The sequence below is a fragment of the Passer montanus genome, unplaced genomic scaffold (assembly GCF_014805655.1).
Source record: "Passer montanus isolate IOZ18808 unplaced genomic scaffold, ASM1480565v1 scaffold38, whole genome shotgun sequence".
Taxonomy (NCBI): domain Eukaryota; kingdom Metazoa; phylum Chordata; class Aves; order Passeriformes; family Passeridae; genus Passer; species Passer montanus.
In genome coordinates this window covers 101,814-118,640 of record NW_024368596.1, presented here as the reverse complement: position 1 = coordinate 118,640, position 16,827 = coordinate 101,814, and the positions used below count along the sequence as shown (strand labels likewise).

Genomic DNA, 16,827 nt, shown 5'->3' with positions numbered 1-16,827 from the left:
GCCCACCATGGACTGAAGTCCCAGTTGGCTCTTCCACTGGATATTTGCTACATGGTTCTTGAAATCAGGAGGCTGCCCCAGAGCAGGGTGCTCCGTGCCTTGCTGGCAGCCACGGGCCAGGGGAGGTTATTGCACTCCGAGGATGCGCACGTTAAAAGCACATTTGTGCATTTCCATAGCTCCTATGGAAGAACGAGACATTTCCAATGTGCATATTTATCAGAAATAATAGAGATGGGAAGCGACGGATCCCTGATCATCCCCAGGGGCTGGGGCGAGCTGCCTGGGGTGGGCAGCTGCCCTCAGCCCCCAGGCAGGGCTGTGCCCTGCTGCCCAGCCAGAGGGGGTGACAGGGACAGGCACCGGGATCCCGGCGGGACGAGAATGCAGAGGGTGGCAGCGTGAGGGCAATGCCATGTGTGACCTTGCATTTCTCTCCTTGCTCTGTTTCGGAGGGTGGGTGGCTGCAGGGAAACACCAGTTAAGGCTGTCTCATTGATTGTGTCTGTTACTAGACTGGGAGGAGGAGGGGAACCTTGGGTAGGGAGGAACACAACTAGGAATCATTTTACCGTTCACCTAGGAGTGAAAACAAAAAGCCCAAAGCAATCAAAAAACCCCAACTCCAAGTAAATAACTACCTCAGAGAATTAAATAATGCTTCTCATGGCAGTCAGCCTGGTGAAGACAGAAAAAGAACCCAATACCCTGGCAAGGAGGACAGCCCTGCCTGACTCACGGTCAGAGCTGATCCAGGGCTCCTCTCTGATGGTCACAGTGAAAAGAAATAGGAGAGGGTTTGGGCTGAGCCTTGGGGGCATGAACCTAACCTCTGCAGAATGGTGTGACAGTGGTCTCCCCCCATGGAGCTGCTGGCCCACCTTCTGGCTTGCAGTGGTCACAGATCAACCAGTCTGGGTTCCTTGCAGGGTCTCTAGCATGGATTCAGCCATCCAGAAGAGGAATGCAGAATTGTTATGGTTGGAAAAGACATCTAAGATTATGGAGTGCAACCACTCCCCCAGCACTGCCAAGGGCATCACTAAACCATCTCCCCAAATGGCACAACTAAAGGTCTTTTAAACACCTTCAGGGATGGTGACTCCACCACTTCCCTAGGCAGCTTCTTCCAAAGCCTGACCACCATCAGTGAAAAAATTTTTCTTACATCCAATCTAAACCTCCCCTGGCACAACATGACGCCCTTTCCCCTTATTCTGTCTTCCATCCATCCATCCATCCATCCATCCATCCATCCATCCATCCAGTTTCTCCAGGAGAATGCTGAAGAACACAGTGAAGAACACAGTGTTAGATTTTTTACTAAATCTAGGCAGACAACATCCACAGCCTTTCCTTCACCCACAGAGAGTCACCCTGTCATAGAAGGAGTCCAGGCTGGCCAGGCAGCACCTGCCTTTCCCCTGTGCTGGCTGGGCCTGATCCCCTGGTCCTGTGTGTGCCATGGGATGGCACTCAAGATCATCTGCTCTGTGACCTTCTGGGCACCGAGGTCACTCTGACAGTCCTGTAGCTCTGGATTGTCCCCACCTGCAGGCATGAAGCCCTTGCCTTTGAGGCAGTGCCTGTGCTCAGGACCAGAGCACTGGGGCCTAGGCTGGGAGAGCAGAGCCCAGTAGGGTGCCCTAGCTCTGTGCCAGCATTCTGGCAACCTGCCCCTGCTGGGACTGCTTCCCAAGCCCTAGCACAGCAGCAGGGGCTTGCACCCCAGAGATCCCTTCTGCTGCTAATTACGTTGTGTTTGTGGGCCAGGAAGATCCTGGAGGCAGAAGAGTTGTTTACGTGGCAAGACACTGGTTTGGTTCCAGACTGCCCAGCCCAATGAAGCCAGGAGATCTCAGCTCTGCTCCTGATAGCTCACTGGCCCACCACAAACTGTGACAAAGGTCTGCAAGGTTCTGGTCTCTGCAAGGTCCAGAACCCCATGGAACCAAACTGGTGTGGAGATGGGGTGCCTGTAGCTCCCAAGTACTGTCACCAACAAGCCAGTGTGGGACAACAAGCAGAGAAGCTGCTTGAGCCCCTGGACCAGCTGATGGCACAGCTTGTGACAGGGCACGAATTCACCCTTCAAACCCATCACCAACACCACCATGCATTCTGCAGAGATCAAAGAGTGTCTTGGCTACTGCAAACCCCGGTCAACGTGGGCTTGCAGGCATCGCATCCTCACCAGACCTGTGAGATTTGAGAGCATGGCCTGGCACACACTGCCTTGTTGGTCTTCACAGCTGGCTTTACTTATTGATCAGCGTCTTCAGGGAGCGTGTGAGGGTGCTCATGACCGTGGCGACCGTGGCTGACTGGCGGGCGAGCTGCTCCACAGTCTGCTGGTGGCTCAGCGTTCTGGCCGTGGACTCCTCGGCAGCCTTCAGGAGGAAGGTGTAGTTTCTCACCACCTCCTCCACCTTCGTCAGCAGCTCTTGGCGCTGGGACTCCGAGCGCACGACGTACACCAGCCTCACAAAGGTCTCGATGAGGCTGCTTAGCACCTGGAAGCTGCTCGTGATGGCGGAGAGCATGTGGGTGGGACTCTTGTCGACGGCGGCCACGCGGCGGCAGGACGCCCGGAACTCCTTGAACTTGAGGGCCAGCTCCTGCTTGTACTCAGCCAGCTGGGAGATGTAGGGTTTGCAGTCCCGGACCTCAGGGCTCAGCACACACTGCCTCAGGATGGTCAGGAGCTCGTTGGTGTCCAGCTGCACCTGCAGAAACCCGTTGGGGAAGCTGTAGGCATGGCCTCGAAGGGTGTTGATCTTTGCCAAGCTCCCCTCAAAACTGGAGGTCCTTAAATCTATCTCCTGGGTCTGGCTCTCATTGGGACTGCTGCAGGCTGTTGCGTCAAGGACCTGAAGAGTCCTGCTCATGACTGGGACCATCTGATTGTCCAGCTTCATTCCCGGGAGTATCTGCATGGGGATGGAATAGGACAGCTCATCCTTCTCGCTCCCATCGTCCGCAACATCGCATTTTCTGTAGTAGAAGCAGTACCGGATGGAGCAGCACTTCTCATCCTCCATGTCTTCATCCCGCAGCTCAGCTGGACTTGGGTACATCTCCTCCTGGACAGAGAACACTGCTGAACCCTTCTGGTTCTTTTTGTCCTGTGCTATCTGGACATAGGAGGGGTCAGCCACTCCAGAGGCCTCCTGGATTTTGCTCTTCAGAACAGGACAGAGGATGCTGGGCTCAGGCTCTTTCTGGGGGCCTTTCTGCTTGGTTGTGTAGATGTTCTGGTAGACGTCAGAGGACAAGGATGTCCTTTCATTCTTATCTATTTCACTGACACTGTAGCGACGCAAGAGCTTCCTGTACTGGGGTGCACCCATGCACTCCCCGCGGGAGGTGCAGGTTGTCAAACAGGACATGCCGTTCTCTGGATCTGACCGGTTCTCTCGGGACTCTAAACTCGTGGATCGTATCCGTTTGCCTTTGGAAGGGCTGCTCATGCTGGTCAGCCTAATGGCTTCTACCTGCTTCTGGTCATCTGCGACTTTATCCCTGCCTCTCCTCTCCACCTCTGGTACCACCAGCTGGTTGGGGGGTGGCCTCATTCCCCTGCAGATCCGCTTGCAGTCACAGCTGCGCCTTTGCTCCCTGGACATCCCTGGGACTTTCTGCACGGGACTGCTCCTCAGCTGGCAGCTGCAGCGCCCAGGGGCAGGCGGGTGCAGGTACTCCTGTGGCGGGAGGTCACCTTTGCTCTTTGGCTTGAGCAGCTCTTCAAGGAATTCCAGCTCATACTGCTTCACCTTCTGCAGCTGGGCCTGCCGCTCGTCCGTCTCCTTCTTCAGCCGCGTGGGAAATGTGGCAGAGAACAGGTTCCTAAGCCTGAAGGGAGCTTTGGGGGCTTTGGGTTTAGCTGGGACATCAGCATCTTGTTGGGTTACCTCCAGGACTTTCTCTACTTTTTTGGAAGGCACAGTGCTAATCTGCAGGCTCTCGGATCTGGGCACCAGCTGGATTGGCCCTTTGGCTTCCTCACTGGTGCTCCTGAAAGTGCTACCAGGTGATGGAGAGTGCACATTGCTGCTCTCAGCTTTTAAGACTTTGGCCGAGCTTTCCTGTTGTATTTTCTGTCCTTGGTTTGAAGGAGCTGAGTGTTTCTGCAAGACGAGGCTTGTGGCTTCCCCGCCTGCCTTCTGACCTGTCTCTCCACTTGCAGCTTTTCCTGGAACATCTCTACTCACTTTTTGCTGGTAGCTTTTAGAGGCAAAAGTCTTACTGGACATCATTTCCTCACCTGCTGAGGCAAGGTGGAAAGCTTCAGCCTGACTGCCAGGAGCTTCCTTAGGATTTGGAGAAACTTCACAGTGCTGCTGCAGAGAGACTTGCTGCTGCTGCTGCTGCTGACAGTTGCATAATGTCTCTGCAGTTTGTGGACCTCCTTTAAGTGTCAGAGGCTTGCTGCTGGCTGATGCACAGCTGCTGGTACCATTCATGTTCTGTTCTTCTTTTAAGGCTGATACCACTTGGGGAGCTGAGGCTTTTGCATTTGCCACCTGCTGCAGAGCAGCCGAAGCCATGGCTGGAGTTACACTGCTTTTCTGATCCAGGAGCAGCTTGGAGCTCGGCTGCATCTCTTTGGGCATCTTCTCTTGTAGATCCTGTGCCTGCTCCCTGCTCGGGGCTGCTGTGGCATGCAGAGATACCTCAAAGGCAGCTTTTGTGTGACCTGCAGCTTTGCCCTCAGAGCTTGGCACTGAAGGCCCCTTGCTCTGCTCACTGAGCTGGGGGGTCAGGCCTGGCTGGGCAGCCGAGGTGCAGCTCTGCTCCCCGTGCTGCTGCTCCTGCTTGCTCTTGCAGTTGGTAAGGCTGGGACTTTGGGTGGAAAAGGCTGGCTTCAGTGAGGGGCTGGGGTCCTGGCGGCTCAGGGCGTAGGGGGAGGTGAGAACAGCCTGGGCAGCACAGCTCTGGATTCGGAAAGGCAAGTCCTTCCTGGCCAGGAGGTTGTCTTTGTTGATGTGTTGGGTGAGGAAGTAGGCTGCGTTCTGATGCTGCTTCATAGCAGAGACCATCTCCGAGACATCGGTCAGCTCCGAGGAGTTCGTTTCGTGGCCAGAGTCCAAGGATGACTCAGGAGTGATGGCAGCCAGGACAATCAGACCTGAGGAGGGACACAGAGAAAACCCCACAACAACCCTCACACCACAGTGCTGTGTGGAGGAGAGGGGAACTCCTTGCAGCAGGAGGGTCTTGGGAATGCAGGGCACATTGGAGAAACTTCTGCGACTTCTCACAACTAAGAGTTAAGGCTTGTAAGGGAAATCACTTGTCAGCATTGAGCTGGCTTGATAGCTCAATTCAGCAAGAGCTTCTGGCCCAGGAAAAGATCCTGTGAAGCTTTCCATTGTTGGTGGTAGCAGAGCTATAGGGATGTGTCTGGCACAAGAAGGAAAATTGGGCAACAGGTACTCTGCCATAGTGAGTAGGGCAACCAAGGTGGGAAGAGGGACAAAGGACTGTGCTGCCAGCAGGCTGGTCCCTGAGTCACCCATCTGGCAGCAGTTTGCCTTGTGAAGGCCTCACACACTGCAAAACCTGGCTGGGAACCTGCAAAGACCGATGGCCAAAGGTGCCAGCTGAGTGGGGTCACAGTGGGAGGAACTCATGCTCACAGTACTGGCTGGTTAGAGATGTGCCCCAGCATCGTGGCATGTGGCAGATTTGGGATAAAGAGAGAGACTCCTTCAGCCTCTGTCAGGGAGAGGAGTCCCACCTCAGCTTCTTAGGAATCTTCTGAGCAGCAACTTGGCTGCTCCTGCTACAGCCTGCTGCCACAACTTAGTTCTTACTAGAAGCTGCTTCACAGTCACTTATAGGATGGGAGGAGACTAAAGGGAAGGATGTGCAGTAGGAAAGAAAGGCTACAGGGAAAAAAGGGAGTCACAGCCACTAAAATACCTGCTGTCTGCTGTGGTGGGGGATGTGGACAATCCTCTGAAGCAGCCAGGGCTTCCAGCGCCTGCAGGGTGGACACCAGGGCATCATCCAGCTCTTGGGCGTGGTCTCGCACGGTCCGTGGCTGCACGCTGTCGATCAGGGTGACCGGGATCTCGTCGTAGAGGATGCCACAGAGGTGCCGGCCCTGCTCCTGGCCCTGGGCAGCTGCCCGGCGCTTGGGGTCGTCCTCGTCGGAGCTGTTGTCTCGGAAGCCGGGAGGGGGAGCGGCGATGGCGGGGAGCAGGGATGTTGTCTCGTCTTCTTCCTCGTCATTCCCGGGAGGGGGAAGCGACATCAGGTCCACCGTGGTGTCGCGGGTGCTGCCAGGCTTGCCCCCCGTGCCCGAGGCCAGGCGGCTCTTGATCTTGGCTTGGCAGGACTCGCAGTACAGGCGGGAGGCGTCGCTGCGCGGGTGCGTGTCGATGGTGTGTGCCCTGGCCCTGCTGCCCTGCCTGTCCTGCTCAGGGCCATCCGCCTCGTACTCCTTCGCTGCCCCGTTGTAGCCTTGGCCAGAGCTTTTGGACGTGGGGTCAGATTTGGTCCTGGGACGAGTTTCCTCAAAGAAGATCAGGTTTTCATTGATGTCCGTCCCGCTCTCTCTCTCCTTCCTCTGCTCTCGCATGTGCAGGTAGCAGAAGCGGATGAGCTCCGAGTCCGAAGCCCTGGTGGCAGGAGCCCCGGCTGCTCCGGTGACAGTGGCAGAGCCACCCACCAGCCCATTCTCCTTCTTTCCCATGTGCCCTGCCGCGACAGGCCGGTGGAAGTTGTGTGCGTTGATGTAATCTAAACCAAAACCACAACAGGCACGTTAGCACGGTGTTACATTTCAGTTAAATGCTGTGCTCTGTCTCACCCCTCCAAAATGTACAGTTTATCCCAAGCTGTGATCCTCCCTGAAGGATCTGTAATCCCATTGGCCCAAGTCTTACTCTGTGCCCACCTTGATCTCCCTGTCAAGCTGTGTGAGGGAGACCAGGCTCCCTCTTGGCCCTTCTCTCCCCCAGGCTCTCCCCCTTTCCCCTTCCCCCTCAGTCACCATGCTGCTCCTGGGGGTGGGACCCCAATAAACCCTCATCAATCAGCACCCTCAGAAGCCGTGTGGAGTCTCCTTGCCTGCCTGCTGCTGCCAGCCAACACTCAGCCTAGGGGGACCCCAAACGAGCAGTAACATATCAGCAGCAGCACCTGGGTGAAGGGAAAACAGTGTGGGGAAGCTCCTGCTCGGCCTGGAGAAGCTCCCGTGTGCTCTCTGCCCTCCACTGCACTGCAGTGGGACACCCACGCTCCCTGCAGCACAGCCAGGCCACCTGGCTCTGGAAAACCTGCTGGGCCTGTCTGCCAGGAACGAGGGCAGGAGAAATGTCCTGCACCACAGAAGATGTTAGAAAGGACATTTCAAGGCCGTCTGGCGCAATCCCCCTGCAGCGAGCAGGGACACCAACTAGATCAGGGTGCTCAGAGCCATGTCCAACATTCAAGGAAACCTTGAATGCTTCTGGGGATGGGAACCTGTACCTACACCTCACCACCCTCATCATAAAACCTTTCCTCCTTGTATCTAATCTGAATCTACTCTCAATTTAAAACCACTCACCCTTGTCCTATAGCTACAAGCCCTATTAAAAAGCCTCTCTGGATCCTTCTCTTCTCAAGATTAAACCTCCAACTCTCTCACCTAGGAGAGGTGTTACAGCACTCTGATAATCTTCATGCCCTCCTCTGGACTCGCTCCAACAGCTCCATGTCCTTTTCCTGTGCTGAGGACCCCAGAGCTGGAGGCAGCACTGCAGGTGGGGTCTGACCAGAGTGGAGCAGAGGGGCAGAATCCTCTCCCTCCCTCCCCTGCTGCCCACGGGGCTTTTGCTGCAGCCCAGGACACTCTTGGCTTTCTGGGCTGAGCCTGCACATGGCTGGGTCCTGTCCAGCCTCCATCCCCCAGCATCCCCGAGTCCTTCTCTGCAGGGCTGCTCTCCATCTGCTCATCCCCATCCTGGGTCAATACTGGGGTTGCTCTGTCCCAGGTGCAGCACTTTGTGCTTGGCCTTGTTGAACCTCATGGGATTCCCACGGGCCACTGCTGGGGCTTGTCCAGGTCCCTCTGGGCGTCCCTGTGTCCCTCAGGCATTTCAATGAACAACTCAGCTTGGTGTCATCTGCAAACCTGCTGAGGGTGCTCTCAATCCACTGTGTCCTTGATGAGGACATGAAACAGTCCTGGTCCCAGGACAGGCCCTGAGCTCCATCCCTCTGCTGGGGTCAGGGCTGGCCAGCACAGCTGACACTGGGACAGGGATGGGGGTGCTATCACTGACCCCCCAGCTGTGTCCAGAGGGCAGCAGCAGCAGCCTAGCTGCTCCAACACCGACCTGCAGCCTCAGCCTGCCAGCTCACATGTTACATGGCAAGAAGGAATTGTTGCCATTTTTGGGTCATGTTGGCCACACCAACCAGTGTTCGTCAACAGACTACTAAAAGTGGAGTAATATTGCCTTTTGGGGAGACATCCACTGTAGTTTGGCTGTGTTCCAGTGACAGCCACCCCCCAGCCCTTGTCCCTCGCTGCCTGTGATCTGTGTGCTATTTCCATCTGGCTGACAGCTACTGGATCAGGCTGGCTGTAACAGAGCCTGCTGCTCTTGCTGTTAACCACCTCCCAGTGACAGCCTCCCCTTGTTCCCTCGTGCAGGGAAAGTGGCTGAAATGCTACTTGAATTTCTGGCCAGAGGTCCATCCCTCAGGAGGGGAATGTGTCTGCATTGCAGGCTGGATTGTGCAGCTGTGCTGAGCGCGGCTGCCGGGGGATGCAGGCTCTGTCTGACCAAGGATAAATTAAATCAAATAAATCCTAATTAAATTCATTAGCTCGACAAATTGGACAATTTGTCTCCCCAAACACATGTTTGTATTATACTGTTCATCACCTGCAATGCTAAAATCCCAATAAAAACAAGATGTCTGTGATGCCTGGCCACGGCAGCGCTCAGGAATGACAGCTGTGTGAGGGAGCACAAGGCTGCCAGAGCTGGGGGTGTGTGGGCTCTAGAAGGGTGGCGAGGCTGAGGCACAGCCTTGCTGGCTGCCCATGCCAAGCCAAGGCCTGCTGCTGAATGGGGCCAAACCCCTAAAATCCAAAATCCAGCTGCTGCATACTCAGGAAGGAGAAAACTTCCTGACAAGGAGCTGCGAGAGCCACTAAGGGCACAGAGCTGCTTGGCTGATGATGGCTGATGGTGAGAGCAGGGAGAAGGAGGGACAGGGAGGTGAATCACCTGTGCAGCTCCAGCATGGCACAATGGAGGGCAAGGCTGTGGCTATGGCTCCACAGGGAAATGCAGAGATGGATTTCACTGACAACATTCAGACAGCGTGTGCATTTCTAAAAATGTCTGCTGTTCAGCAGGAGGCTCTAATGGGCCTCAGGGAAGATGGATGTGCTCCTCTACTAGGTAAAAGCATGGGCCAAGGCTTGATTTTACATTTAAGATTCTGGCACAGTCTGCCTGCAGCCTGGGAAGTCTGGGCTAACTTAATTCATCCCAGTGGGGCTCTCTCCTGCAAGGATGTGCTAATGATCAGCATCCCTGCTCCCTGTGATCCGCCCAGCTCTGACAGCTCAGCCTGCAGCCCTGTGGGGAGAGAACTGTGAGCAGACTGTTTGCCCAACACACCCTAAATCCCCTCCTTCTGAGTGACTGGGCTGAGTGCTCTGGGTCTGCAAGGGAGCTGCTCCACTCCAGGGTCACCCGGGCTGTCACTGCACCCAGGGGGATGGACCAGGCCACCAGAGAGGGGCTGGCACAGAGCCACTGCTGTCCCACCCGCTGGGACTGCCTCTCACACTCACTCTGCCCCTCAGAGTTACTGAGACTGGTTACTGAGATTGGGTACTGGAGACTGACAAGAGCAGGGCAAGATCTACAACTCTTTTTGGGAGAGGTTTGGATGAAGACCCTGAAGCAAAATCTCAGGAAAAAATTCTGGCTATTGTCACAGTAGCTAGAATGTGGAAAACCACAATTTGCACATGCTGAGCATCCCCTGAGAGGCCAGGAGCTGTGGGTTCTGCCAGGCTCCTTCCAAGCCCCAGGGTGTGGGATGCTCTCCACTTCTCTGACTCCCCCAGCCACGTGCCCCCTGTGTCAGGGTGGCATAAGCCAGGGAAGGACCACTCTGATGACAGCTAAACCAGTTCAGTTACAAACACCCTCTGCTCACAGCAAAATGGGATTAAATGCATTTCCATAGGGCAACCAGGGTAGAGCACAGGGACAGCTGTCAGTCAGAGACACACAGGAGGAAAGGAGAGGAAAGTGTTTATACTTACACCAAAATCACCTGCCAGGCCTTTTCTGGATTCACTGAGGTTGCTGCAGATGCTTTCCTGATCCCTCTTGTGAGTGTGTCCTCTCACAGGTGCCAAATCCATGCTTGGGTGCCTTCCTCAAAGGCACCAGGTGCTTTCCCAAGGACCCTCTGCACTCCTCCCACCTCCCCAAGCCAGGCCCATCCTGGGAAGGGAGTTTTGACACTGGCAGCTAAACTGAGGACTTGTCACAGCTCTCTGGAGCTGCAGTGTCACTTGGGAGGTCTGGGAGTGACCTTCCAGAGGCTGCTGGGTTGGTATGCTGCCCATCTCCAGTCACTGAACCCATATTTTATATTTCCTATACAAAATATATTGGATGTGAGCACCTGGATGGAGCAGCAGCATGTGGTTCATGGTTGGCTCTTGTTTGAAATCACTCTTGAGAATCATTGCTCTTTTTGGAGGGTGACTCACACCTGCAATCCCTCCTTAAGGGACAGCATTGGTGTCTGTTGGGACAGAAGCTCCTGCTGTGTCCAGACCAGCCTTCTGCTCCCTGAAAAGCTTGGGATAGCCAAGTTCCCTTCCTGAATTAGGAAATCAGCAGAGCAGCCATGCTCACAGGGGCTCAGGCCCCAGGCTGGGGGCAGCAGTGTCCAGTGCAGCAGGAATGCAGCCCCTGAGCTCACACACCCAGCTGGGAGCAGGATGCCAGCCAGGGAATGTGTGCTGATCCCTGCAGCACTGCACAGGCTGCTCTGTGAGGGCCCAGCTTGTGGCTGGCAGCCTTACAGGTGTCCTCAAACAGCTCCTCCTGGAGCTGCTCCAGGAGCTGCCACCACAGCTCACGGGGAGGGTTTGGGGCCTGAGCTGACACCACAAGCCATTTTGGCTGACCCAAAATGAGCAATGCCTCCCTGCTCCTTGGTTTCTGGTTGAAGAGGGAGTGTGCTGGTGCTCGGGGAGGAGGGGAGCAGAGGGGAGCTGTCAGAGAAAGTCTTTCCCTTCCTGATGCTGCAGAGCGCTGAGCACAGGGAGGGAGGAGGCTGGGCAAGGGGCTGGCTCAGAAAGCAGAGGCTGAAACGTACCTGCCTTGATAATCTGAGGTGGGGGTGGCTGGCTGGGGGCCCTGGACAGGATCATCTTCTTGGAGTCCACCAGGAGCCGGCAGTAGCCTGCGATGAGGCAGGCAAAGTTGGTGGCTTCAGGCCACTCCATCAGCAGCACCAGCGGCTGGAAGGCAAGAGAGGCACAGGGAATGAGGGCCACTGGCTCAGCTGATGGGGACCAGAGCTGCACAGGGGCTGTGCTGGCCCCGCACTGGTGGAACTGGTGAGCTGCTGGTGCTCCCAGCACTCCCAGCCAGCTGCACAGCCTGGCTCCAGCTCACCCATGCCGTGGCTGTGCACAGGAGAGTGTCTGGCTGCAGCTGTGATCCTGCTTGCTGGCTGTCCCAAGGATGAGGGACACACAGCAATGTCCTTCTGATCCTCTGTGTCCACGTCAGTGCTCTGAGCCCACCTGCAAGCATCTGTTCAACCAGCAGGGCCTTGGGAGGAGCACAGGGTGTTTGGGATTCTACAGCTGTCAGAGCCCCTCTTGCATTGCAGGCACTGTGTCTCCCTGCTATAAATGAAAATATCTGCTTCCAGCAAGATGCCAAAGGAGCCAAACCCCATTACAGGTTCCCCCAGCTACCACTCTGAGACTGTGGATCTTATTTAAACCTAACCCTCTGGAAAATTAAATTTGTGCTTAGGAGCAGATGGTGCCTTCCCTTTTAGGAGAGCATTTATTTGCATGCTAAAAAAGATCTTTGCTTTAAAGAGAAATAAAACTCAGACATGATCTGTGTGACACATATAACCTCACAGCACAATCTAGCAGCAGACAGTGTGACTCCCAGTTCCCAGACTGTCCCAAAGGGAGATCAGCCAGCCCAGGGAAGCTGCTGGGGTGGGATTCACTGCTACCCACCCAGTGAGGCCCTGTGCACTGCTGGGAGCAGGCTGGGCAGAGCAGCCTCTGTCAGCACAGCTCACCTGGGAGGTCCTTGCTCCATCTGAGCCCCCAGCACTGCTCAGGACAGACCCATGAAATGGAAAAAATTGACAAGTGCCTTCAACAGTTATGGCAAAGGCAGCTCCTGCCCTCACCTTGCACAAAGCACCTCCACCTAAAGGACCTTTGTACCCAGGTACAGGGGATGCTGAACTGCTCTCAGGCTGCCTGTCCTGCCACACTCAGCCCCTTGCACACTGAGAGCCCTCCAGGACTCAGAACTCATTTACCACATTCAGGGAACACCAAGGCTGTTTTAACAAACACTTAAGCCTACACCAAAGTGTGAAAAGCATTAAAGCTATTTTGGTTTTCTTGTTTTATAACCACAAGAGGTTCCTGGTACCCGCTGGCCAGTTTTGTGCTCTGGTTAATATTTGCTGCTAAGCCCCCGAGCCAATTCTGGTAAAGCAAGGCCCACCTTGGGCCAGTGTCATGCTCTGGACCATAAAGGGAAACAAACTGGGGTGTGAAGCCATCAGCCCTGGGCAGAGCTGCATGAGATCCCCAAGCCTGGCAGATTTCTCCCAGGGCCAGGGTAAAGAAGTTCCCTCTTTGGCTGCTGTGCAGGAGGATAAAGGAAAAGAAATAACTTGATGTGGAAGAGGAGCAGCCTGACAAGTGAACATGCCCTGCTGAGAGGCTCTGCCCCTGCCTGCTTGACAAGGATCTTTCTGAATCTTGGAAAATAAACCCGAGATGACACAGATCAAAGGGGAAGTACCAAACCAGACAGAGAGAGAGGAGTGAAGAGGTTCTCAGCACAGCTCAGAGGAGGCAGCACGCAGTGGTGGGGGTGACACCTCTTAGCCCAGCTCCAGTGTTGACATAAGTGATGAAAGCAAACCATGTGTTCTGTGTGTGAAGCATCCTTAAAACAAGTGGCTTCTACACAGGGCTAAGCCCTCCTGGATTTTTCAAGCCATCTGTTGAATATTTGTGTATTCCCCTGCTCTGTTCTGCAGGGTTTGGAGTGTCAGCAGCAACGGAGGGAGAAAATCCCAGGGAGAGGGAGGCAATGGCTGATAAACACCCACTGCTGGGAGATTAAACCAAGAGGCCAAGGTGGGCTGAGAGTCTCCTTCCAAAAGGAAAAGCAGGGGATAGTCTCCACCATGTGTGAGTCCCACCAGGGCAGAGTGGCACAGGGCTGTGAACCTTCACTGCCCCCCTGCCAGTGCTCACCATGCAGCCCCAGGGCAGCCCCAGTGCCCCAGCTGGTGACCAGCATCTCCAGGACCCAATTCCATCTCTGCTCAGCTGCCTCTGCCTCAGGATGCTCCCACCCATCCAGGGATGGGACTGTAGGTTCTGGCTGGCAACACACAGCCCCTGGAGCAGTCCTCCTGAAGGCTGACAGGACTGAGGCACAACAACCCTGACTGATGTTCCTTGACTACAAATGAAACACCAGGGTGCTGCGAGCTTCCTACCAGGTCTCCAAGCAAGTCTGTTGCCCTGATTTTTCTAAGTTTTTTGTCTGATGTTTACATTCTTGTAGCAAACTTTCTGATGTGCTTTCTGTAAAAAACTTATTGTTTTGCATTCTTTTATGGAGGAGGAGAAATTTGATAGACTGTTGTTTTGTCCAGTGTCATTGGAGAGGTGGCACTGTCACCCTCCAACCCACTGTCACCTTTAGAAATCTATAAATGTTGGAGTCAGAAAATAAACTTCCCTTTTCTACCTTGAGAGCAGCAGCGTGTCTGGGTCGTGTTGTTTTGTGTCCTATAGTGACACAAGTCCAGCCTCCAGAATGGCCTCCAGCAATAAATGCATGGCATGCAGGGCTTAACTGTGGCACTCTGCCCTGAAAAAGAGGAATCTTAAACCTGGTTAACGTTACAGCTTAGAAAAGATTACTCTGAAATACTGACAGGGAAGTTGTGTGAGAGTTCTTCAATTGCCAAGCATTTAAATATTGTTATTGGGGATTAAATGAGGTGCAGCTTGGATGCTGTGGATGTGTCATCTCCTCCCCGTGGCCTGGGAGCCCACAGTGCCTGGGTCTGTGTCCTGCTCATGGCTTGGGAGCTGTTCACAAAGGCAAAGCTGCTGCAGTCAGGCTGTGATCCTCCCTGGCCCTGCTGGCTGCTCTGCTGTTCGCTGACAGAGCTCTGGCACAGGATCTGAGCCTTTCCCACACGGCCTTACAAGACTCAGCCTCTCTCTTCCACTCCACTAAGTAGTTCTGCTGAGATTGCAACAGCTCAGCTGCCTTTGAGATGTCCACCCTGCTGCCACATCCCCCTGGAAGTGGCCAGCAGATCTGGAAGTGATTTATGGGCTCAAGAGGCGAAGAGACACCATGCCTGCAGCAGCCCTGTTCCATTGGGAAACGATTCCACAAGGAGGAGGTGCCAGGGGTGGCAGCTAATGCAGGTGTTATTTTTAGGCACTGGCACCCTTGGCCACCCCGTTCCACGTGAGCAAGGCAAAGGAGATGGTGTGGAGACAGCCAGGCACGGCGAGCTGAGCAAACATTGACTGTGAGCAGCTGCACCAAGCACGTCCAGCTCGGGGTGCTGAGGGCTTCAGATGGCACATTCAGGGCAGCTGTGTGGGGAGCAAGACCTGCAGTCTGTGCTTTGGCTTTCCTTGGCTTCTGGCAAATGGGATTCACCTCCTTTCCCTTAGAAACATCCTGCCAGAGGCAGTGAGGGCTCGTGCCTGAGGTCAAGCCTGGCCTGATGCCCACAGGCTGCGTTTTTTTTGTGAATTTTTATTGTGAATCCCTCTGTATCTCCCTGCAGCTTTTCCAACTCACTCCTCAATCTCAAACAAGCCCAACAAAAATGCAGCACCCTGGAAGAGCATGAATCTTCCTAAGTTTTCTAAAGCTAGGGGTGCAGTAGGGCAGAGATTTGTGAGAGCAGCTGGAAGGCAGGGAGGGCAAGAGCAGTGCTGCTCCTGAGCCCTGCTCCCTGCCCTGCAGCACCATGGCCCAAGGTGCAGAGCCCCCTGTCCCAGCTGCTGATCAGGAGATGACACTGATCACTGATGGGGAACAACTTACCAACCTGGTTAACCCTGGCTGTCCTCCCACCAGGCACCTCTGGGCTGTCTCAAGCCCACCAGCCCATCCTCTTCCCCATTCTCACAGCACATTCCTGCTGCTCCAGCCCCTCAGTGGCCCCCAGGGCTCTGCTCCCTTGGGAGGGCAAAGCAGAAATGCCTGGCTGTGCTTTGTCAGCACAGCAGCACCTTTAGGATGAAAACTCTAAGTTTTACACAGAACCAAACTTACTGGGATAATCCTACTGTTCTAAACATCAGATTCCCAGGTAAAGGTTCATCTCTGACCTGTAATGTGCCAACGTGTAAAGAAGCAAATTTTCACAAGGATGATCTTCCCACATCTAAATGTGTAGCACCAGTCTGAAATTATTGATGGTTTGATCTTTCATGCATAATAGTTCTCCTAGATTTTCTAGGCTCATGAGGAAAGGACACCTTTTCATTCAAAGTTTCCTGATTGACAACCAGTCTCTCTATGAAGTAAAACAAAATATGTTTATACTGGATAGAAGAAATGACTTTTTGCATTAGCTTATTATTGATAAAGTGATTTTTCTATAATGCCCTGCTTTTAAATAAGATCTCAGTGTCCTTCTGGAGGGTATTTTCTTGCTCAAACAAAGGTCTGCAGGAAATTTTCTGGCCAGGGTTATGCTAGATGATTTTAACAGTGCTCATACTGAAATTAATTTATGACCCAATCTATTCATACTATAACCTCTAAGATTATATGCATTTCCTTTTAATCTCCCCCCTTTATCATGTACTTTGGGTCCTACCCTGCTTCCTTTAATGCAGTGCAGCAGAAAGATGGGAGATGAATTTACATAATTTATGTTCCTTGGTTTACTTGAGGTGCACTGCCAAGTTTTTATTCAATAATACAGGCACCTGAGCCTAACGAGGCAGCAGCCAATTTTTCACTTCTACTTTGACCTTTCCTTCTCTCCCCTGAAGCATTATTAACTCAGCTCTATCAATACCAGGCTGCTTGTGACTAGGATCACCATCTCCCACTTGTTGATCAATAAGGGTGCTGCCTTGGTCAGACCTGCAGGTCTCTCTCTCCTTCCTTAGAGGGCTGCATTTTTTGGTTGGCTTTGGGACTTTTTTTTTTTTTTTAATGAACAAACCAAATTTGGCTTTGCAGGCTTGGAAACTCATCCTCTCCACATGGTGTCTGCCTCTCCTGTTTCTGGCTGGCTCCTCTCCTGGGTGCCTGCAGGCAGTGCTCTGGGTGGTGCTGAAGCTGGGCAGTGCTTTGCTTTGCATCCCATTCCTCTGCTTTTCATCCCATTCCTCTGCTTTTCACCCCATTCCTCTGCTTTGCATCCCACTGCAAGCAGGGATCTGTGTCTGCCTCTCCCACCCAGGTACCCACCCAAAGGAACTCTCAATCCCTCCCTCTCCCCCACGAGATGATGATGGCATTTCAGAATGGTTTCATGCAAACAAAGATTAGTTTGGTGTAAGGAATC

At 53.9% G+C, this 16,827-nt stretch overlaps 1 protein-coding gene across 12 annotated transcripts in view; it reads right to left on the bottom strand.

The window, feature by feature from the left end:
• Positions 1-1,229: 1,229 nt before the first annotated feature.
• FRMPD3 (FERM and PDZ domain containing 3) overlaps positions 1,230-16,827 on the bottom strand; it is a 57,759-nt gene continuing 42,161 nt past the window's right edge. For all 12 annotated transcript variants that reach the window (XM_039717541.1, XM_039717546.1, XM_039717539.1 and 9 more), the window contains 3 exons: positions 11,359-11,503; positions 5,926-6,747; positions 1,230-5,128 (listed from right to left, as the gene is read on the bottom strand). In XM_039717541.1, coding sequence (XP_039573475.1) covers positions 2,259-5,128; positions 5,926-6,747; positions 11,359-11,503 — 3,837 coding nt within the window. In that variant the 3' untranslated portion in view covers positions 1,230-2,258. The remainder of the gene's footprint in view (positions 5,129-5,925; positions 6,748-11,358; positions 11,504-16,827) is intronic.